Here is a 24,945-nt window from a genome sequence, read left to right as displayed (position 1 = left end):
ATTCCCCCCATACCTTAGATAGCTACAATTTTTGCCAATCTTGCCAGTCTGAAAGCAAAAAAATGATCTTGCTTGCACAGTGTCTACTAGTGAGATTGAAAACCTTGTATTTCTACTTTTATGAACTGTCTATTGCATCCTTTGCCCAGTTTTCTCCTTGTTACCTTGAAAACTATTAGGTATTAATTACGTTCGCCTGAAGCTGATACTCTTTATATCTTACCTGTTGCAAACTGAGAATAAGGGTCTTTGCACACTGAATTTTGTCTATCTGCCTTGTTTTACTCATTGTTTCTTTGATGATATCTCCATAGTCATTATAATACTAGAAAAGAAATTTGTACAAATTAGAGCTTTATCTCTTAAAACTCCTGGATAATAAGACTAGTTTTATGTTAGTCATGTGAGTAGTATGTCACAAAATTCGTATTTGATATTATGCATTCAAAGAGAGAAAAGAATGTTACTGAAACTTTAAGATAATTTCTAAGCATATTAATCCCTAACACCAGTAAATTCCAAAATAGACAGGTGAGATCCAATCACCTTAAGCTCCAGACCGGTTTTAAGGAGGTGTGGAGTAAAACAATAATTAGCTATGCACATTTTCAGAAATAACACAAAGGATATAAGCAAAGTTCTTGTGCTCTTTGTGAACTATTAAGACAACGAATATAATCAGTTACTTTTATAACTTATTCATTGTTACTGGCATGTAGATCGCATGCAGTTTCCAACTTTATTAACTTGGCTTATAGAAACTAACAGCCTGTTAACATTTAAAAGAAAACTCATTGTGTGTCAACATTTACATTACTACATTCACTGAACATGAAATCTTTTTCTAATTTAAGACCTTGTTTCAAAATGAATACGTAACAACTATCAGAGATAACAGAATAACCATGCCCTTACGACTTATAGAACTGAATTTATAATACCTAAGTCTAAAAAGTTTAAAACTTGCAAAACAACTTCGCAATTTGTTTTTTTAAAAAAATGTAAAAATGATAATGCCAAATAATTTAAGTTCCAAAGTAATTTATGATGGTGCCAGAGTTCTACCATATAGCAAAATATTTCAAGGAGAGAATTAATTAGTTAGGTTTTGACAAATTTATTACATACCTTATTTGGTGACAGCAAAGGCTTTAAAAAGTGTGTATTTATAATTAGTTTTTCTTTAATCATTTCTCAAGTAAAATCGATCTTACTATATTTAGTTATATTTCATTAGTATAATTAATAATATCCTTTCTACTACCACTTAAAAATTAGAGAATCTCACAGGTACTTATGAAAACTGTAAATAACCCACTGTGAATCAAATCAGATTTCCAAAGCCTAAAGGAACCTTAGTTATCACAGTGGAACAGATAAAGAAAGGCAGGACACAAAAGGTATTCAATTACTCAAGGTCAGGAGCTGCACAGTAACCAAACCAAAACCATAGCAGCTAGTCTCCTGACTCCTAGAACAACACCCTTTTTTTGCTACATCAAGCACCATGGGAACACCATCGGTTGTCTTAAACTAAACCACAAACGTAAATTCTAATAGTGATAGTTAACCCAAGATGTTTCCAATATTTTAAATGAGGTGAACTCAATAAACCCAAAATGTCCATTAATGGAAGACTAAGAAGTATGAAGTAATATTACCAAAAATGTTAAATTTTAAAAGAAATTTATTTTATGCTATAAAAGTAATTTACTATTTAAAAAATTCAACAGCAATCAGAAATAAAAGCCAGTGTTACATTCATTTTAAGCATTATAAAAATAAGTTACTATCCATTTTTCAACTTTACCTTCATATACTGCTTGAAGATATCTGCAGCTGTATTCATCTCCACCACAGTATATACAATTAGCTTACAAAATGCTGCAAGTAAATTTCTCCTCTTGTGGAGAGCTTCAATTTTACTGGCTTCATCCTCCTGCTGACCATCTGGGGAAAAAAAGTTACAAACATTAAGCCATCTATATTTTACTTCAGCCATATGTATTTATTAATTCTCACTATAAAAATACTTTTATTTTGGCGAATTTAAAAAATACGGTAAACACATTTAAATAAAATACAAATTATAATCACTCTTAATATCTCAATGAATGACCAGACCATTAATCCCAATAGACAAAATTTCTTCAAACTCAAATAGTAATCATAAGGCTGCTTATTGAACATGTAACATGTAACAGGAACAAGTTAAGTGAGTCAGAGGAACTGATGTTTAGTGAAGTCAGGCTGAGCTTGCCTAATCCACTTCCCTAATAGGATAGCTTGCCAATGAGATCTGCGTATTCAATGTCGGTTGGTTAAGGCCCCTGGGGGGGGTAGACAACCTCAGAAATTCTCCTATCCCTTCCAAGGATGACCCCATTCCAACTCTTAGTGACACATACTTTATATATATTACATATATTCAGTAAGTTTGACGTAGGAACTATTCTGTCTTTTAAAAATAACTTTACTTAGAAAATAACTTTACTTAGAAAGTAACTTTATGTAGAAAGTAACTTTACGTAGAAAGTAATTTTATTTTATTTTATTTTTTTTTAAAGATTTTATTTATTTGACAGAGATAGAGACAGCCAGCGAGAGAGGGAACACAAACTGGGGGAGTGGGAGAGGAAGAAGCAGGCTCATAGTGGAGGAGCCTGATGTGGGGCTCGATCCCATAACGCCGGGATCACGCCCTGAGCCGAAGGCAGACGCTTAACCGCTGTGCCACCCAGGTGCCCCGTAGAAAGTAATTTTAAAAAGAATAGTTCCTACATCAAACTTACTGAATATATGTAATATATATATGAAGTAAGTATGCGTCAATAGGCTGGTGATGGGTAGTAAGGAGGGCACGTATTGCATGGTGCACTGGGTGTTATACACAACTAATGAATCATCGAACTTTACATCAAAAACCAGGGATGTACTGTATGGTGACTAACATAATAAAAAATATTATTATAATAAAAAAAATAACTTTACGTATTTCTGCTCTGATCCATTATGTGAGATGCTGACATTCAGAGTTATCAAGGAAACAGACTTATTTCCAACTCTGTAGTCAAGGAAGCTGGACTATAGCCTCCAAGTACTGCCAAAAGATTGTTTCTAATTATTTGACATTGCAAATAAAATTGTGATGAAACCTTTTACATAAAAAGCTACATAAAGAATTTTCCTCTCAATAAATTTTACAAACAAAATTACTTATTAAAAGCTACATTATTTTGATTTACATTTTTTTTAAAAGATTTTATTTATTTAATTGACAGAGATAGAGACAGCCAGCGAGAGAGGGAACACAAGCAGGGGGAGTGGGAGAGGAAGAAGCAGGCTCATAGCGGAAGAGCCTGATGTGGGGCTCGATCCCATAACGCCGGGATCACGCCCTGAGCCGAAGGCAGACGCTTAACCGCTGTGCCACCCAGGTGCCCCTGATTTACATTTTTTTGGTTAGCAGTGAAGTTCAAGTTTTTTTGTGCATTTATTAGCCATTTATATTTCCTCCTTTGTGAACTATAGGTGAATATCCTGCCAGGTCTTCAATGTAAGGTCCCAATATGGAAAAAATAATTTGTAAAATAAAAATGTTCTTTAAAACAAATGTTTATTTTACCCTATCTCTGATAATCCTCAATAACTGCTAGAAAGTTAAAACCAAATTTTGAGAACAGGAATTTAAGACACACCATCAGAAAAAGTTTTATCATTGGGGCGCCTGGGTGGCACAGCGGTTAAGCGTCTGCCTTCGGCTCAGGGTGTGATCCCGGCATTATGGGATCGAGCCCCACATCAGGCTCCTCTGCTATGAGCCTGCTTCTTCCTCTCCCACTCCCCCTGCTTGTGTTCCCTCTCTCGCTGGCTGTCTCTCTGTCGAATAAATAAATAAATAAAATCTTTTAAAAAAAAAGAAAAAGTTTTATCATAAGCGCATATTCCAGAATCCCAAAGCCATTTGCTTAGAAACCTAGAATGTATTGGTTACTCTTTCAGAAGATTACAGTGAATATATAAGCTTCTTCTAAATGTTTCCATGATTATAATGGATACAATACTGTTTCTAATCACTGTTTAGTACTACTCTTAGGAAGTACACCTATGTAGATGTTTTCCCCCTACAGACTAAATTACCCAGATATTAAGAGTTTCTGAGCTCTGATTTTGGGGGGTTTTTGCCTTTTCCTTTTAAGGGGTGTGTATGGGGGGGTAATCTCTACAACCCAACATGGGGCTTGAATTCATGACCCCGAAATCGACCCTGAAATCAAAGAGTTACATGCTCTTCTGACTGAGCCAGTCAAGGCACCCTGGGTTTTTTTCACTTCTCATCAAAAAATATCCTCCTATTCTCTTGTGGGGATTAAAAAACGTTAGAGAAGTATCTAACATACTGGGCCTTTCATAGATGTCAACTGCCATTATTATTCTGTGTTGTCAGCGCCTCTAGAAGCATTCTCTTTAACACTCTCCTTCTCACGTAATGTACACGAGCTAACAAACCAAATAAATAACCATGCGTCTACAACACCAGAGGTTAGAGGAGTATGAAAATCAATGGAAACGCATGCTGGTAGGAGAATAAAACAATACAACCATTCTGGAGAATATTTGTGCAACATGTGGTCAAATTTAAGATGTGCAAAGACTATATAATCTGGCAATTCCACTCTTAGGCATGCACTAGAAAAGCATCTGCATGGGGCCCCTGGGTGGCTCAGTCGTTAGGCGTCTGCCTTAGGCTCAGAGCGTGATGCCGGCGTTCTGGGATCGAGCCCCGCCATCAGGCTCCTCCGTTGGGAGCCTGCTTCTTCCTCTCCCACTCCCCCTGCTTGTGTTCCCTCTCTCACTGGCTGTCTCTATCAAATAAATAAAAAAAAAAAAAGAAAAAAGAAAGAAAAGCATTTGCACGTGTGCTCAGGCGGTAAGTATAAGAACATTTGTTGTACACTATTCATAACAGGGAAAAAACTGAAACAACCTAAATGTTCATCAATATAAAAATGGATGGGGTGCCTGGGTGGCTCAGTCGGTTAAGCGTCTGCCTTTGGGTCATGATCCTGGAGTCCCAGGATTGAGCCCGCATCAGGCTCCCTGCTCAGCAGGGAGTCTGCTTCTCCCTTTGCCCTTCTTTGTGCTCTCTCACCCAGCTCGTGCTCTCTCGCTCTTTCAAATAAATAAATACATACATACATAAATAAAATGGATAAAGTAGGGGTGCCTGGGTGGCTCAGTCAGTTTAAGGATCCAACTCTTGGTTTCAGCTCAGGTCATGGTCTCATCTCAGGTCATGGTCTTGCAGTCATGTGATCAAGCCCCACAGAGCCCCATGTTGGGCTCAGCACTCAGTGTAAAATCTTCTTCAGATTCTTTCACCTTCCCCCTCTGCCCCTCCCTGCTCGCGCTCTCTCTCTAAAAGGAATAAATGCAATCTTTTAAAAAAAGGATAAAGTGAGGCGCCTGGGTGGCTCAGTCGGCTAAGCATCTGCCTTTAACTCAGGTCATGATCCCGGGGTCCTGGGTTCGAGCCCCGCATCAGGCTCCCTGCTCAGCGGGGAGCCTGCTTCTCCCTCTCCCTCTGCCACTCCCCCTGCTTGTGCTCTCTCACTGTCAAATAAATAAATAAAATCTTTTTTTAAAAAAACTGGATAAAGTAGGGTTAATTCATATAATATTCAGCAGTCAAGATGAATAAGCTATAACCGTATGTCAACACTGACAAATCTCAAAAGTGTCAATGTAAAAAAACAAGATGCAAAATAAAATGTTCAACATAATACCATTTATATGGAAGCTAACAACAGAAAATAAACTATATATTGTTAACAGATATATAAACTCCTGGTATAATAAAATTAAAATGCAAAGGCATGATAACACCAATTTCAGATAGCAGTTATCTCCAGGGAAAAATAATAGAATTGGGTAGGGATACAAATGAGGGCTGCTTTTGTATTTATACTTTATCCACCCCCCTAAAAAAATTAGTAACAAACAGCAAAATTTGACAAATGCTGGTGGTAGACATGGACAAATACATTATATTTTACATTTTTCCAAAAAACTGGAATACATGTCATTTTTCAATAGGGAAAAAAAAGTCCACGGAGATAAGACTGAGCATAATTTCAAGAAGCTCCTAGAAAATTCAGACCTATTGGCAAGCTTATTCTCATTCTAGTTCTATGGTGTAAATGAAGCAGAGAGGCAGTCCCCCAACTGTAACAAAAGGGTTATACACCACAACCGATTTTGTATCAATTTTTAGAATGCAACTATACTTTCCCAAAGAAGTTTTAAAAACTCCTACTCATCTTTTAGGATCCACTTCAGATGTTAGCTTGTATTTCAATGATGTTTTGACTCCCAGATCAGGTAAAACTTCTACACACACATAACAATGTGAACATGATTCTATTACTTATCAAACTGCATTATAACTGTTTGTTTTTAGATCTGTCTTTTCCACTTGAATTGAGTTCTTAAAGGAAAAGCCCTTGTCTCATTTTTTGATATCCATAGCATCTAGTGTACTGCCTGACCAATAAATGTCAAATAAATGTTAAAAATAAAAGTAATTAAACCATCAACTCAAAGTAAAAGGTAAAAAATTTTAAGCATATAAACTTTAGTACATGGACTTTTGACAACTGTTTTTGCTACTCTAGATTTCTCAATTCCCTTCTGGCTAAGTTTAAATACACAATAACAAAGTTCTTTATTGAAAATAAGCTACAAGCCATGTCTAATATTGTATGTACTTATAATCTGATTTGCAGTGGTATGTCAGTATATGTATGGAGATTCGCATATATTGATGTTATACTGTCCTTCAAGTATAACTTCAAATTAAAACCAAACCCAGAAAGAAGCCACCCAACACTTTTTTCCATGACCTCTTGTTCAAGTAAGACATCTGTGTATGTAATTAACACTAGGCAAGGCTGGTGGGATTATTTGCCTACGAACATTCTGTACTGCCTCAGTCATTTACAGAGCAACTTCAAACATCTTCTAACATTTAGAAATTACATAGTTTAATGCCCCCCCATATGAAAACCTACATTATAACAGTATAGAACAAAAATGTTACTTAAAGAAACACTTTATTCTGCTCAAACTACCTGAAAATTGGTATTACCAATGACTAAGGGGAGGAGGGAGTAAATTTTACTGAGTACCTATCATGCCCAGGCACTGCACAAGTCACTTTGCTCAATTAATTCATACAGCTCTGTGAGGTAGCTACAAATTAGAAAAATAGGCTTGGGGCTAGTGAGAAGCAAAGATCTGACTCCAAAGCCTACGCCCTGAGGTATCACCTTGTTTTTACAATATTACAAAAAATTAATACAAATGTGCTGGAACATGGACCTGTGTTTCACGTTTTCAGAATAAAATATCAAATAGTATTGCAACACTTTACATTACTGTGACTTAAATTTATGGTGGATGCAAAGACTTAACAAAAAGATGCCAATAAAATTACCTGCGCTGTTGTTATCATCATCCTGTTCAATGAAGACATGATCCAGAATAAAGCTGAGCAACTCAGACTGCAATGAAGAATCAGGGGTATAAACTAATGGCTCTAACATGTCACGCCCTCCTGACATAATTTGATGGCTGAAGATCATCAGAATATCACATAGAATAGTGAAGGCCTATTAAAAAAAAAAAGGACAGCGTGCTATAATCCAAGGTTTCTCACCAACTGCCACAAGTAACATATATTTAACACAGAAACAGAATCCAACTTTTAAGAAAAATCAGTGTATAGTATTTCCCTAAGTTTTTAAAGCTGAGGAATGTAATTTCTGTAATAATGATTACTCGTATTTGCAATCACGCTTCACTAACTGCAAGGTAATTTCACAAATATTATTTTCAGCAACTTTAAGTGACTTGTACAATATGTTAACACTACCAAAACATGTATTTAGGACTCAATATCAGGTTTTCTGACTCCAAATCCCACTCTACACTATATGACAATGCCTCATGGCATCCATCCCTAAATATGAAATAACATATAAACTTGGTACCATTCCTTTCCTCTATGGAAAACAAAAACTTACACCAAGGAGATCAATTACCTCCTAGAAGAGAGATCACAAAGTCCTTGGTACTTTTTAAGCACTCTCATTCTCAATATGTGCAGTGATTAAGTAGAAAAAAACACAACGAACTATATGCCTGCTTATTTACTCATCAGACAAACCTGTTAATATCATAACAAACATAAAGCCAAAGTTACAGCTCAAGGAGCTTTATAAAAACTCTGCTAGGAGTTTTAAATGGAGTCAAACACTGGTAAAAGTATTCAAAAGAAAACTGGAGAATTTTAATTATCTATTGGGAAAGGGTAACAAAAATAGAATTTAGGGGTCACAAAGTCAATAGCGAATTACATTTAAAGAAGACTACTGCTAGACAGATAACAGAGCACAAAGGAGATCTCATTAATGTTTTTACCTTCTTGGAACTAACCACATTTACTTTTTTCTCTTTTACTTTATATGCTTTTACCTCCTCTTTCAGTCTTTCCTCATTTTACTATTATAGTAGTCATTTATACCCAAGAGGATATCTGAGTTTACAAAAACTTTTGCTACACAGTAAGAAAACAAAATGATAAGCCTGGTGATATTTACTAGTAAGTGAACTGGCAGGTCAAGTGAACTAACCAGGACATATTTCTAGGAGCTGTTAGGAAGACTGATACACAAGATCTTTTATGACCAAATAATTATAATTAATTGCCAAGGCTTGAACAAAAGATTACATAGGAGGTTACATATGATACCCCATAAGGAACTGTGTTAACACTGTAAGAAACAGGGAATACGAATTGAATATCTGGGTGATATATGAGAACAAAGAGGAATATTTCATGTTATAAATTTGGGATCAATGTATACCTCATTAAAATCTTATCCTAAGAATTTAACTCTAAATTCAATTTACTACCTACAGAAACTTTTGTTCCTTTCATGTGAATTGTACAGATGAAAATTAAATTTCCAAATCTTTTATTACTACAATTCAAAACTACATACTTAAAACTGAAGAATTCAGCAATGTAATAATTATAGGAATATACTTCATACTTTTGCAAGAAAAATGTGAAAGTCAGTAACTGGATCTTGGCCATTTAGGATCTTCTAATTTATTTACGCTCAAGCATACATGTATGGGAGGGACCAATGGGAGTTGGAAGAAGAAAAATGAAATTAACAGTTGGACACTGAATGTGACTTTTTAACTATAAAACTTCAAATGTATTTCACTGAAATCAGTTTTCATATTTTAAAATAAAATAAAGACAATTGACAATCAAAAGGTTGAAGGATTTTACTAATCACTTTGTAGCTGAACGACCATATCTTAAATACTTTCATAGCTTTAAGAAATAAATACTCCCTAATTTAAAGAGTTACACCAAAAATAAAAATAAATAAACAGTATCCAACATAACACAAACTGCTGAAAATAGCACTTGTGACGACTGCTGGGGCTCTCCCCCAATATGCAAAGGTTAAGGAGAATGAAATGGTCAAAAAACCTTGAAATCACTGTAACCACTTTGACTGTATCATTATTATTTCTTGATTATAAAAATGTCTTCTCCATAGAAGCATTTAAAAAGCATATATACATAAAAGTTTAATCCTCTATTAGGGGATTAAAACTAAATAGGCTCTCAATCCCAGGATCAGAATTCATTTTACAGATGGGAAAACTAACTATGGCAACAGGTAACAATGTATTTCCAGAATGAGGGCATATGAAGTACAAAGGTAACACTTCGAAGGCAGGGAACTGATTAAAATTTTTATTTCAGACAAAGTCCACATAAGAAAAAATAACGTAACACAATCAGGATGGGCAGGAATGTCCATATTGATCTGATAATATTCTCAGAGATGACAAAACCACAGGGACCCATTTCCTTCCTGAGGCATACTTGCTTGTTAATTTCAAGAATAACTTATGTAATTTCATACAATTAATTTGTATATATGGGTCTGTTTACCAAGTGAGTCATAAATAATAACATAAAATAACCAGTTATTAATTTATCATAGAATTTATAAACTCCATATGAAATTATTAATCTGTTTTTTGAGTATCATATACATGGACAGATACAAGACACTTCTGCTTTGCTCGACCTCAATATTACTTCAATTTTCTGTATTAGTTCAGGTATTTATTAAGGGTTGCTTACAAAAGATGGCTACCTACAGTAATTACTAACCTGTTCCTTAACAGTAGTATTCACGTTGGTCAGGTAATGCTGACATATCTGACAGAATACCCTCATCTGTTTCTTTAAACGCAGCAAGTCCTCCTTAAAAATTTAACATGAACAATTGTATAAAAACCTCATTTAGTACACAAGATACTTCAAATTACATAAAATATTATCATATATTTAACTATATTTACTCTGCTTGTACATTAAAATCTTAATTATCAGAAAAAAACCAAATTATACCATTTTTCTTTAAAAATCGCAACAAACTGCAACCTTAAAAATATCAGGTATATTAGAGTATAATGTCCTAAAGTGGTCTGTGTCCTTTAAAATGAGAAAACCTATGACTGTATATGGCTATCTTTAACAAATCTACTACCTCAGAATGCTTAAACAGTAAAGATTAATGCTCCATCCTTGTTTTGTAATTTGAAGGGTAGCCAACTGATGAACAGAAGAAATTAATTAATAAAAGAGACAGCATCTTTTATTTCTTACTTGAAGGATACCAGCTGTACTTTTTAAAAATAGAGATAGACAAAAATCAGTTTTGTAGTATTACTCAATTTAAAAAAAAAATATTAATGTCTTGTAAACTTATACTAAAAAGATAAATCTTTTCCTAAAAACAGGATTAACTTGATTGATTTGGTAAAGAAAACTTAACCAAACTTCAGAAAAATTTTGTATTTAGTATCATTCATTTTTACCCTTTTCTCTCTACTCAAAATATAATCTCTTTCCCCATTTTGATTTTTAATTCAATGTTTTTAACTTAGATGAGCAATTGAATTTGCTAATACAGTTGTTGTTCCTACTATAAGCTTGATATTGAGCTAAATAAATTTCTTAGTTATTTGATAAAAAATACACTAACAGCAATACTGTATTGCTTTTTCAAGGCAGAAATATCCAGGGGGGCGCCTGGGTAGCTCAGATGGTTAAGTGTCTGCCTTCGGCTCAGGTCATGATCCCAGGGACCTGAGATCGAGCCCGACATCAGGCTCCCTGCTCAGTGGGGAGCCTGCTTCTCCCTCTCCCTCTACTGTTCCCCCTACTGTGTTCTCTTGCTTTGTCAAATAAATAAATAAAATCTTAAAAAAAAAAAAATACAGGGGCGCCTGGGTGGCACAGCGGTTAAGCGTCTGCCTTCAGCTCAGGGCGTGATCCCAGTGTTATGGGATCGAGCCCCACATCAGGCTCCCCCGCTATGAGCCTGCTTCTTCCTCTCCCACTCCCCCTGCTTGTGTTCCCTCTCTCACTGGCTGTCTCTATCTCTGTCAAATAAATAAATAAAATCTTTAAAAAAAAAAAATCAAGGCAGAAATATCCATTTCTTGCACTTTAAAAGCTCAGAAAAATTCTAAGCATTTATAATTATTCTGTGCTTTTATGCAAAAGAAACTTATTATCAAGACAATTGTTTTTGAGGGAAAAAAAGCTATGAACAACGAATTCTCTCCTAGATGTTGCACAGTATTTATAAAAATGCACCCAAATAATAACTTAAGGCTACATCTACTACAAGTATAAATGTTTAAAGTTTCCAGTTTACAAATGAAAAAGGCAAGGGGCACCTAGGGTGGCTCAGTCAATTACAAATGAAAAAGGCAGTACTGTTTAGTTCAATTACTAAACACATCAAAGATTGCCATTATCGACAAAATGCTGAAAGTTCTATTACCCAGTAGCTGGCACATTACACTCAACCAGAAAGTGATTTACAATGAATCTGGAACATCGGAAGGAAGATCCTGCATATGAACAACGTGATCCCAAAACAATACTGAGGCGTAAGATGATCTAGGGGCAGCTGGCTTATTATCATCAATTTAGATAATCCAACAGCTGTATGCTTGTTTCAAAAGCTCTTGGTCATAATTTACAAAATCTATATTTCTATATGTTCTCAATATTTTTGAGAACATACAGAAATACATAAATTATGCCACGTTAAAATGTGAAAATTTTTAAATTTAAAACCATACCTTGAAACATATTAATGTTCTTTCACTGAATATACATCAAACTACAAACATAACTTTCTAATGGTACACATGCCTAAACAGTAATGTAGATATAAGCAAGACTTTACTGAAAAAACTGATCTTATTAAAACTTTGCTGAAAATAGTTAATGATATTTAATGTAGTAAGAACTCCACTGGACTACCACAAACCTTTGTAGAGCTGCTTTCAGTTATCTTTGCAAGCTGCCAAAGAATTACGTAGTGAGTACACTGCAGTGCATGAATAACAATCTGTAAAAAGAAGCAAGAGAATACACTTAAAACTACAAAGTCCCAAGTATCCATTCTCGAAGTTAAATATGTAACTTGAAAATAAATAAAAACCTGCTCAGGCATGTCTCCATTTTCAATTCCGGTTTTCAACAGTTTGTAATTACAAGCAAACAAATCCCACTTTGAAAGATCATGGGCACTGTAAAAAAGAATCAAATTGTATTTAAAAGTTATGCTTAATCACTTTTATTCTGGACTTGAATGTTAACAAAATGCTGTCAAAGTAAATACAGCAAACTTTGTAACATGCACCCATAACAACAACAAATACGTATTTTTTAAAAAGTACGCTGGTTGATTGTTTGTCAATTACTCCCCAATTCAAAACATGACTCTATCAGACTTTTTATACAAAAGCACAAGAAAACTAGCAGAACTGGGATGCCTGGGTGGCTCAGTTGGTTAAGCCTCTGCCTTTGGCTCAGGTCATGATCCCAGGGTCCTGGGATCAAGTCACCCATCAGGCTTACTGCTCAGGGGTAGCCTGTCTCTCCCTCCACCTGCTGCTCCTCCTGCTTGTACATTCTCTCTCTCTGACAAATAAATAAATAAAATCTTTTTTAAAATTATTTAAAAAAAGAAATCTAGCAGAACTGATAACATTATAACCCTAAAACATGCAAGCTGGTTTTGCTACAGTTTTAAGAAATCAGAAACATTAAAATTCAACTTACTTATGAAAAGCAGTGATTCTCTTCAACGTTGACAATACCTGATATGCGTCATCTTCATCAGGTTCTTCGCCCTATGAATATTAATTATATATAATATTAAATCTTAACCCAAAGTGAAAAACCTTAAGACTACCACACTAGTGATACCACCTTGAAAAGAAAGAATAACTTAACACCACAGATTAGCTTTGTCATTCAATACCTAGATCTGTCCAAATTTAAAGCAATATAGCTGGAGTAATGAGTCAACAGAGTTGTTATCACAGGTATAGTATACCCAAGAGAGAAACACTGAATGACATTCTCCCCTCTCCTTTAAAGTAACCTTGACACAAAACTATGAAGACATTTAGTCTTTCACAATAAAAAAGGCATTAGGACAATAAAGAAAAATACAGTAAAGGACAAGCAAGAGATCCTAAAGACAACACCTAGAAAGACATATCAGACCAATAACAATTTGGAAAAAAACCTTCCTAATAAAGACTAGATATGCACTAGTCCTTTCTGGATATCAATTTTCCAATTGAGAGTAACTTAAGCTTTTGAAAAATTTTTAAGTCTTACTGCATGAAACTTATAAATTTTTTAAAACACTATCAAACATACTGTTCTGAACCCCAAGTTTCTCAAAAAATGCTTGTTTCTAAACTTTAATTTTTCTACACAAGTAATTAAACTTAATTAACCCACTGCTTGATTTTAAATTAACTTGTCCTAACCACAGTCATATCTAGCCAAGAGTAGAGCCATCACATTTTTTAACTAAGAATGTGATCACTATACATTAACTTATTTGCACAAACCTCCAGTTAAGCAAAATTTAGTAAGCATGGAATGTTACACATACACAAAAAGAAAGCTTAAGAAGTAACTGTTAAACAAGAAAACTGAAAGTTACAAAGTTCATATGATTTTTGCAACATTTATGACAAAAGTGATGTGAAAAAGGCTAAATGCATTAATTTGAGAATTATGACATTTTATTTTATGCAAGTCAATTAAACTGTTAAGTACATATTTCCAGAAAAAATTTAAAAAAAACCACTACATATGTATTTGAGTGCCACACTTTAAGTTTCTTTGGAAACAAAACAGAACACAGAAAACCCCAAAATCAACAGTGGCTATAACAGCAATTTATCAAGGCTTTATATCAAAGATCATTAATTACCTTTCCTTACTAACACTGCCAAAACACTAAGAAATAGCCTACTTTTTTAGGCTACATGGCCATAGCCTAGCTCTCTTTTTCTGTTCCATTTACACCCTGTTGCCTAACAGCCTCTAGTTCAGCTAAACCCTGGTAACTTCTGAGATGATTTTTCTTTAAAGTTAAAAAAGGGTGTGGGGGTAATAGTTTTGCTTTAACCATCTCCAAGTCACAGATTCTTACCACCTTCCCATTTTGGTGGAGGAGCAATAGTAGTATGCTGACTCAAAGAACAAAATGTCTAAATATTTTTCAACATACTGCTAGGGACTATCACCAGGAATGGTGACTAATTCAGTTACTGAAGGACAGGGACCCAACTGACAAAATACTTTTAATATATACCTCTTGCAGAAAATCTTCAAGAAGCCGGTTAAATTTATCTGCCAACTCATCTATCAGTTGACTTCTTGAAATATCTACCCTGTTGAAGATTGTGAATTCTTCATTACAGAGTGCATGGTAAGTTTTAGAACATGCTTCCAAAACATCTGTATCTGTGTGCTTCTCTACAATATTCCGGATCTGTCGTAATAAGGCATCCAAATGCTGCAAAATCAAAGTTTTTGTCATTAAAACTAAGGTACGTACTAGAAAAAACTAAGGTACATATGACAGGCACAGAAAGACTACACTACTGTGGTGAAAAGCTTCAAAAATAGTAACTGTACAAGTAGGGCATACATTTTGATGTGTTCTCCTAGCCGTGGTTAATAAATACACTGACCCACCCATACTTATTTCCTCAGCTTTAATGGAAATAACGCTACCTGTCTCATAGGATGTTAGTGAGAATGTTAATACAAAGAGTTGATAATAGTTCCCGGAACACAGTAAAAGTATTCAATGAATATTAACTGCTTTCATTTTATAATTGTTATTATCCAGTTACCTACCCCCAATCTCCATAAATCTCTCAGATATAGTCAAATAATGTCTAGGAATGAGGGCATGGATATGAACATGAATCAAACGGAAGCCTCATTAATGCCATTCTCTAAATCCAACTTATAAAAAATAAAGAAAATATATAAAATGTAGGTTTCCTTTAACATTAGAAGTTTCAAAAATATAAAACAATATGATGGGACGAACTAAACTAATAGTTTTTCTTCAAAGTGTTTTTATACAGAGAAAACATTGTACCTTTTCTAATCGTCCAGTGGTATATATTTCCAAATCAAAATACTGAGGCAACTGCAACAAGTTAGTCACCTTTTCTGCATCTATAGAGTACTTTGAAATTTAAAGAAAAAAATGTCAAAACATCACAATAATGGTAAGTAAACATTATGATAAAAATCTGTTTGACATTTCCAAACAAAACCTGTAATTTCTTACAAATACTCTTCTATTACACAAACTTACCTTAGCTAATAACTGAGGAAGGGCCACAGCAAAAAGTTCAGTGATTTTTGTCCTGTCATCCAACTGGGTCTTCTTCTCCTTCGCTGTCAGCACCTAAAGTAACACAACAATGCTTTTAAGTATTTATTAAGCCTAAGAACACTGTTAGGTGCTTAAGTTTAAGACATAGAAAATAAGTAATGAAACTACATGTTAAATGATGGATACTAAAATTTCTACTATGAAACTTGAAACCCAAGAGTAACAGAGAACAACCTGCACAATATTTTTTAAAGAGCCACTTAAAGTAACAGCAAAAAAAACTTCGAATAGTTCTAGAGGCAAAATCAATACCCAATTAGACTAACCAACACTACCAAGCAGTAGCTAGGAACAGGAAATGTAGTTTAGGAGCTTATATGATAATGGGACTGAGTAGCATTTCAGCCTACTCCAAACTGTGGGCCATGATCCATGGGTTATGAATTCAACATGAATTCACTCATGATAGCACGAATTCTATCATCAATTAGAAAAAGAAGAAAAAAAGCAGAAAACAAAATAAAATAGAATGTGTCACATACCATAAGTATTGTTTGAAGAGCTTTTCAGTTATACGCAAAAGCACATATATAGATGTATACTATGTGACAATGTATTTTTGTGCCTCAATTCAAAAAAGTTTCAAAGGCTGTGGAATTGTTGGTCTACAACACAAATATATGTGAACTTATGCAGTGATGCATTAAAATATAATCCAAAGAAATAGGAATTTCTCCATTTTGATGAATAATATGTTTTTATTCTTAACTTTTTAATTTTTTTTAGAGATTTTATTTATTTATTTGACAGAGAGATAGACAGCGTTAAGTAGGCAGATTGGCAGCCAGAGGGAAAGGGAGAAGCAGGCTCTCAGCTGAGCAGGAAGCCCAACGGGGGGGCTCGATCCCAGCACCCTGGGATCATGACCTGAGCCGAAGGCAGCTGCTTAACCGACTGAGCCACCCAGGTGCCCTTAATTCCTAATATTTATTAAAAGAAAGCAAATCTATAAAGAAACCAAAATGCGAAAATGCACCATTCTAAAACAGTGAGCTATATTTAGTCTTGAGAGCAATCACTTTATCTCCTGTAGTAACTAACAAAGTATCTCATGGAAGGAACTCAAATTTCCCAAACTGCTAATGCTTTAAAATTTACTTCTAACACATACGTATTAGCAAAGATCATCAGAAAAATAAAATGTAAGATTCAAAAATTTGGCTCTATAGTTACATGCAAGAATTTTTAAAATCATATCAAAAGGAGAAACACACCTTAGAATAGTGAAACTATACCAACATACCCTTTTTCCTGTCCCTCTTCCCACAGGGGGATGACATTCAGCTGCTTGTCTAATGGTACAAAGCATTATTTCAATCAGAGCACTCTCTTGTCTGTCTGTCAGTGCTGAAAAAAATCAAAAAGAATTAACCTATTTCTGTTCCCTATATGCTACTTATAAGTATTACACAACAATCCTTCTGCCTGTGACAGAATCTGACCTAATGTACTAAAGAAAATCCCATTACTGTATCACAGATAGGATGAGAACTAGGTAAACTTTACTGAACAGTACAAATCTGTGTACCACTGGTCCACAATTTGACCAAAGAAAATATGAACACGGATACCAGAAAAACTTTTTAAAAAATTCAATATTGACAGCAACTACATCTTTCTTCATAATATTCGTGTATGTGAAAACAAAATTATTCACAAAGATTTTCAATTACTTTTTTAAGATTTATTTGAGAGAGAGAGAGAGAGAAAATACTCAAGCAGGGGAGGGGCAGAGAGAGAGGGAGAGGGAAAGAATCTCAAGCAGACTCTGTGCCCAGCACGGGGCTCAATCTCATGACCCTGAGAGTCACATGCCCAACCGACTGAGCCACCAGGCACCCCTCAATTACTTTTTAGTATATGTGCTGCCAAAGCATTCTCAATTACTTTTTAATATTAAAGATAAACAAATGGAATAAGTAAAATCTATTTTTAAAACTGAGTAGACAACAAAATACCATAATTAAACATCCATTTACCTTCTTCTCCACTAAGTGGCTCCTCCAGCAACAAGCTATTCATACATTCCCAGTCTTTCAGTAGCTCGGTAGCGCAGTCCCACATGCTATCCACAAGGTATGCTGCATGCTCATGTAACTATAATTAAAAAAAGAGCAATGTGTTCTTAGACAAATAGTATACTAGCCTTAACTCAAAAGAATGAAAACTTTGTTAGCACTATGTAAAAACTCAAACAGAAATCTGTTTTTTGAGGTCAAATGGAAAAAAGGACGAAGAAGAAACTGCCTTAGCTTGCTGAGTATAAGTAAACCCAGTTAGGCAGTATCACTAAACATTTGTCACAATAATCATTACAATAGTTGACAAGAAAATTAATTCTGAAAAGATTATATGCATGTATATTTAGTGCCTATTTGGACTCAATATTATATGAGTTAACCACACTCAGTTATAAAATATACTGTGAATTTAATTTAATGGGAGTGATAATGGTTACTTCAAACATAAAAAAAGTTTACTTATCAATTCAATATACAAGCATATTTCTCTTCATTTTGTGAAGCTTTAAAGGCCCTACAGCTTCCCAACTTGTTTTAGGGGACTATCATTACAATGATACCAAAACATGTCAAAGACATTACGAATAAAAAAATATGTAGGCCAACATCTAACATGAACATAGAGGGATTGTCCTCAAAAAACTAGCAAAGTGAAACCAGCAATATATAGAAAGGATAACAGATCATGACTAAGTAGGTTTTATCCTAGGAATTCAAGGTTGGTTTAACATTCAAAAAAACCAATCAAGATAATTCAAATATCAGCTTAATGAGGGATAAAATAATCATCTCGATAAAATACTTCTCAGAAAAAGCACTGGACAGAATTCAACATCCAGTCATGATAAAAATCAGCAAAAAGGAACATCCTCAACATAAACAACTACATGTGACCCATAATGAGTAACAATATAGAAACACTGGACACTTTCCCCCTAAGATCAGGAACAATCCAAAGACGTCCACTCTCACCACTTCTATTCGACATTCTACTGGATGTCCTAACCAGTTCAATAAGGCCAGGGGAAAATGGCATAAATGTAGGAAACGAAAAAGTAAACCAAACGTTATTTGCAAATGACCTGACTGCATTATTACAGAGGATCCCAAGGAACCTATTAAAAACTTACTAAAATAAGCGAATTTATAAGCAAAGTTACAGATGAGAGGTCAATATGCGAAAACCAACTGTATTTCTATATACAGAAAAAATTTTAAAATTTAAGACCCTAAAACTGATTGAATAATACATAATACGAACACCAAAAATGTATGTTGGATCCTCTCAAATTCTGGTTAACAGACAAATTTTCAACCTGAGAGAAACCTAAAAGAGCTGATGTTAAATGTAAATCCCTATCTACAACAAAAGTAATAAAGCAGGTACCAAACATTGAGAACAAAGTGCAAGGTCTGTGTTAAGAGTTTCACATGAAAAATAAAAAGATTTTTACAAGGATTAGCTCAGTGTTACCTAAGAAATTATTACCCACATTTTTACAAGGAAAATGAGGCTTAGAAAGATTAAGTAACTAAGCCAGTTATACAAATAATAAGTAGAAGAGCCCAATTGGTAATCAGGTCTTTCTGACTCCAAAATTCATACTCTTAGTACTATACTTAAATCCTATTATTTGAACATCTTACTAAAAGAATGTTTTTAATTTTGTGTAATGGGTACAACTCTATTCTATCCAAGATTTACTGTGTTATGTGGAAGATTTTAAGATGTACATCATTTCAACCCCTTCTCCAAATTGTTTTGAACGTAAGTATAAAATGAACAACATCAACTTACCTCACTTTCCAGAAAGAAAAAAACCAATGTCTTAACAAGGTTGGCATTTGGACTTTGTCGTCCCCTTCTTTTCATCATTCCGTCGTCCTCTGGATCTCTACGACTGAAGAGTCTATGATCAAGACAAAATAAATTTACTTTTAAAACAAAAAAAAACCCATAATTCTTAAATTTAAAACACCTGTTTGGATTCCATATTTAAGCTTTTAATAAAAGACAGTAAATGGGACCTGGGTAGGTATTCTCCAACATGATACCCAAGTAAGTAATAGCTATAAACCTTTTTCATTTCATACTTAATGGTACTTCTAAGTCCTCTTAAATTAATTTTTCAAGTTAATCTTATGGAGTTATGGATTATTTCCTTTTTTTAAAGATTTTATTTATTTTATTTATTTGAGAGCGAGCAAGCAAGAGAGCAGAAGCAGGTGGAGCAACATGCAGAGGGAGAGGGAGAAGCAGGCTCCCCACTGAGCAGGAATCCCAGGACCCTGAGACCACAGTCTGAGCCAAAAGCAGATGCCCAACCAATGAGCCACGCAGGCGTCCCTGGATTATTATTATTATTATTATTATTATTATTTCTTTTTAAAAAGGTTACTGCATTTTATGCAACCATTTCCTTTTGTAAAAGTGTTACACTAGCCCATACCATTTATGTACATTAATATTTTCCTTCTATCCTTCTTGTACAATTATCTCAAAGTCTGAATTTAGTGGCCTCTTTCTATGGATATCATGGTGGTTTTTCCTTATAAATAACAAAGAAGTATCACTGGATAGCAATGAACAGAAAACTGGAGTATGAAAATCTTACATCACATACTCTAATAAATGCTTCCCCCCCCCCTCGCCAAACAGGCCTTTTAATAAAATCTTACAAAGATATAGTTTAGTCCATGTGGTTCAAATTGTTCTCTTTAAAAGCCATCACATAACATTTGCTGAATGTTTTCTATGGTCAGATATTCACACTGTTATCCGTACTACTTAATCTGAGGTGTTATACCAAAATAAAAAGGACTATAGGATTTGGGGGATTGTTATGTCAAACTATATCAAACACTTGAAGCAAAGCCTTTTAATAGTTTCTAAAGCAAGCAACAACAGGCTTAAAACTAAATATTATAATAGAGCAATATTTAGAAGCTGACATTGGAGAAAAAATGAAAAATTAGGAAAAGGTCTTAACGTGATGATGTAGTTACGTGTACTTTTATATATTTTATTCATTAAAAGACCCTTTAAAGATTTAACTTATATAAATCAAGTAAACTGGAGAACTGAAACCTTTAAAGGAAAGAGTAAAATGTAAAAGTTTCTACTTGACCTGTATGAATAATTTTTTAAATGAATCACATATATTTTTAGTATCAATTATAGTACAATTACTGTTATAAAAGTACACTTCAGAAAATAACAAAAAACATAGGTTTACTTTTTGTAGAGAAACTCCCCAGCTGCTACTGCTACTGGCCGGTGAGCTGAATAAACCAGATGGTAGACATTTTCACAATCTTCTGCAGTAAGAACTTCTTCACTACTCCTAAAAAAAAAATGAGCAGTAGCAGTTTCAACAACTTAATTTTAAGGGTACTGAGTACAACGATCATGCTCACACATTAAAAAAAATAGTACACTTTTCACTAACTTGTGTTAAAACAAAAAAAAAAGAAGAAAAGACCTTATTTGATTATCCACTGTCAGTAAAAGCATGCCCTGACAAAAGAGCTGAATACTTTGGTAACATCTAAGATCAGTGGAAGGTAAAATTAGAGTGAATACCAGAATATAGAAATATACGTTGAAGAGAAGTAAGTAATAACGTAATAAGGATGCTAAAGAGAAAACAAGACAAAATAATATAAACTACTGTAAAAAAAATTAAGTGGTGGCGTTCTAAGAGCTTAGAGTTAATAATCACAGGAAACATTCTATATATATATCTCATAGTAATATTAATAAGATAATATCTCAACATTAAAATACACTAACAGCCCAATTACCTCACAATGATGAATACTTCATTCACCATGTACTGAACACCAACCATATGAGGAAATGCAAATGGTTTTTTGAAATGATTAAAATTTAAGTGCCAAAGACCTTTAATTACAATCTACCATTGGAAAAATCTTACTAAAATGTAATGCTCATTTTCCTGATCTTATTTTTAAAGAACACAATAAACCTAATAAAATCTTCTTAGTAAATAAAAGTCATTACGCCCATCAACCACAGTACCCCAGGGTAAACCTTGTCAAGTTCTTCCCTTACAGACTCTGCTTTCAGGGTCTTGGCATCTGGCAGCTCTTTATCCCCTAATATGCTTTTCTTCTGCTGTGAAATAAACAATCTAGGTTTTTAGCACTATATGTAAATTGAGAACCATAGGACCACCACCAGCGAAAAAAGTCTAAAGTACATTAGATGGTTAGTTGAGGAGCTCAGACCCTTTTTGGTTTTCTGCTGTGCTCAAGGTTTCCGGAAGTCTGATGTCTAAGGAAATATTACTTCTTTTTGAGAGAAACAAAACCAGTATGTTAAAATTCAAGTTTTGAAAGCCTTCTGACTTAAATTACTCTATGTATAATACTGAATTGTTACTGAAAAAAACCACTTGTGTCGTTTTATAATGAAAAGACATATATTGAATAAAATCAGTTAAAGTATAGTTAAAGTGCAGTAGTTCACTCATTTTAATTGTTTGAGAAGGAATGTTCCTGACAAGTTTCAGTTGTTATTTATTTATAATGGCTGAATCAACATAAATGAGTCTATTATCCTTCATAAAAATATGAGAAGGAAAGATGTCCACAGAGTATTACGGAAGAAGCAGCTACAGAAATACATGTAGAGTACTATTACTTTATTTCAGAATTCTTTCAATACTTTCATAACATGTATATATATTTATAAATTTTTAAGTCCAACTAAAAAAGAAAATGCAATAGTTAAGACTGCTCAAAATAGCTATTATCTTAAACATTTAATTCTTCCTCTACTGATAATCCTTTACGCTATTTAGGAAATTCTATTACAAACAGTGCTATGTTAGAGAATGTGAGCATTTAAAATTTTGAATACAGATACTGCCAAGCTTTTCTCCAAAGAGGTTATACCACTTTATTGTCCCCCATTACAGTGTTTAAGGACCTGTTTTTGCACAGCTTCAACAACACAGTGTACTACCAAACACATTTGTATCTTTGTCAAGCAACAGGTTAAAAAATTATCTCATTTTAATCTACATGTCTCTGAGTGTGGCTAAACATCTTTTCATATATTTAAGTTTTGTTTTCTTTCTGTCCATGATCTGGTTCCCTAACTTTTGACCATTATTGGGTTTCCATTCTTTTTTTTTTTTAAGATTTTATTTATTTATTCATTCGACAGAGATAGACAGCCAGCGAGAGAGAGAACACAAGCAGGGGGAGTGGGAGAGGAAGAAGCAGGCTCATAGCGGAAGAGCCTGATGTGGGGCTCGATCCCATAACGCCGGGATCACGCCCTGAGCCAAAGGCAGACGCTTAACCGCTGTGCCACCCAGGCGCCCCTTCCATTCTTTTAATTAATTTATTGAAATTGACTCCTATGATAAAAATATTTTGACCAATCTGTCATTGATTTTCTGAGTTTATGGTATTTTATCTCATATAAACATTTTTCATTTTTACATAGCTAATTCAATGATTTTTTTTATGTCTAGGTTTTATGTCATGTTCAGAGAGACCTTGCTCATTTTACATATACAATAAAGACGTTTTATCTTCCCCAAGTTTTCATCTAGTACTTTAATGGTTTCATTTACTTGCATTTAAACTTGTCATGCATCTGGAAATTATTTTTGTATAAGGAATGAGATGGGAATCCGATTTAATTTTTCCCAAAACAGAACCTAGCTGTCACAAAACCATTTCTTTTTTTTTTAATATTTTATTTATTTGACAGAGAGAGAGAGAGAACACACGCACAAGCAGGGGGATTGGCAGGCAGAGGGAGAGGGAGAAGCAGGCTCCCCGTGGAGTAGGGACCCCCGACAGGACCCGAGCCAAAGGCAGACGCTCAACCGACTAAGCCACCGAAGCGCCCCAAAAATCATTTATTTTCTTAAAGGAAATGCCACCCTCACCCTATACTAGGTTCCTGCATTCATTTGCATTTGTCTGTATTCTTTACTCTCTGCTACTAATCAGTCTATTCACACACCAGTACCAAAATTTAAAAATTATTACGGTTTTACAATATGACTTAAAATGATACTGGGCAGTGATCACTCATTAGTTTTTATCACTATTTCACTGGCTACTATTCACTGGCTAGTATTACATGATGAAGTTTCCATAGGAGTGTGAGAAGTAGCATGCTATATTAAAAAAATGCCCTTTGGAGTTATTATTTAGATCATGGTAATAACGTAAATGTCCACTGACAGATGAATAAGTAAATAAAATGTGGTATAAACATACAACGGAATATTACTGAGCCTCAAAAGTAAATGAAATCGTGATACATGCTGTAACATGAACGAACTCTGAAGATACCTAAGTGAAATAAGCCAGATAAAAAAGGACAGACACGAGAAGATTCCACTTATGTGTGTTACCTAAAATAGTCAAATTCAGAGATAAAAAGTACAACAGTGGTCACCAGGGGCTAGGCAGGAAGGAATGGGTAATTAGTGTTTAATGGGTACAAAGGTTTAGTATGGGATGATTACAAATAGTTCTGGATATGGATAACGGTGATGGCTTCACAGCAAGGTGAACATACTAAATGCTACTAAACTGTACACTTTATGTTTAAAATTGTAAATTTTTATGACTGAGTAATATTCCATTGCATATATATATACCACATCTTCTCTATCCATACATCTGTTAATGGGGCACTTATGTTGCTTCTATGTCTTGGCTATGGTAACTAATTTTCCAATAAACACGGGGGTGCATATATCTGTTCAAATTAGTGTTTCCATTGTCTTTGGGTAAATACCCAGAAGTGGAATTACTAGATCCTATGGTATTTCTATTTTCAGTTTTTTGAGGAACCTCCATACTGTTTGCATTTATAAAGAACTCATACAACACAACATCAAAAATGAAAAAAAATCTGGTTAAAAACTGGGCAAAGGATCTGAATAGACATTTTTCCAAAGATATACAGATGACCAACAGACAAATGAAAAGATGGTCAATAGCAGTAATCATTAAGGAAATGC

General features: G+C 34.3%; 1 protein-coding gene across 6 annotated transcripts in view; it reads right to left on the bottom strand.

Moving 5' to 3' along the window:
• The window catches only part of STAG2 (stromal antigen 2), a 128,962-nt gene that overhangs the window by 21,988 nt on the left and 82,029 nt on the right, over positions 1–24,945 (bottom strand). For all 6 annotated transcript variants that reach the window (XM_002922296.4, XM_034649809.1, XM_034649807.1 and 3 more), the window contains exons 13-26: positions 21,163–21,270; positions 19,725–19,836; positions 17,885–18,002; positions 17,149–17,252; positions 15,825–15,917; positions 15,603–15,692; positions 14,802–15,005; positions 13,244–13,314; positions 12,621–12,708; positions 12,447–12,527; positions 10,268–10,360; positions 7,496–7,670; positions 1,811–1,950; positions 224–325 (exon numbers count right to left, since the gene is read on the bottom strand). In XM_002922296.4, the coding sequence (XP_002922342.1) occupies positions 224–325; positions 1,811–1,950; positions 7,496–7,670; positions 10,268–10,360; positions 12,447–12,527; positions 12,621–12,708; positions 13,244–13,314; positions 14,802–15,005; positions 15,603–15,692; positions 15,825–15,917; positions 17,149–17,252; positions 17,885–18,002; positions 19,725–19,836; positions 21,163–21,270 (1,579 nt within the window). The remainder of the gene's footprint in view (positions 1–223; positions 326–1,810; positions 1,951–7,495; positions 7,671–10,267; positions 10,361–12,446; positions 12,528–12,620; positions 12,709–13,243; positions 13,315–14,801; positions 15,006–15,602; positions 15,693–15,824; positions 15,918–17,148; positions 17,253–17,884; positions 18,003–19,724; positions 19,837–21,162; positions 21,271–24,945) is intronic.

The sequence above is a fragment of the Ailuropoda melanoleuca genome, chromosome X (assembly GCF_002007445.2).
Source record: "Ailuropoda melanoleuca isolate Jingjing chromosome X, ASM200744v2, whole genome shotgun sequence".
Lineage (NCBI taxonomy): Eukaryota > Metazoa > Chordata > Mammalia > Carnivora > Ursidae > Ailuropoda > Ailuropoda melanoleuca.
The sequence above is the reverse complement of the archived record's forward strand: the minus strand, read 5'-3'. Positions and strand labels throughout refer to the sequence as shown.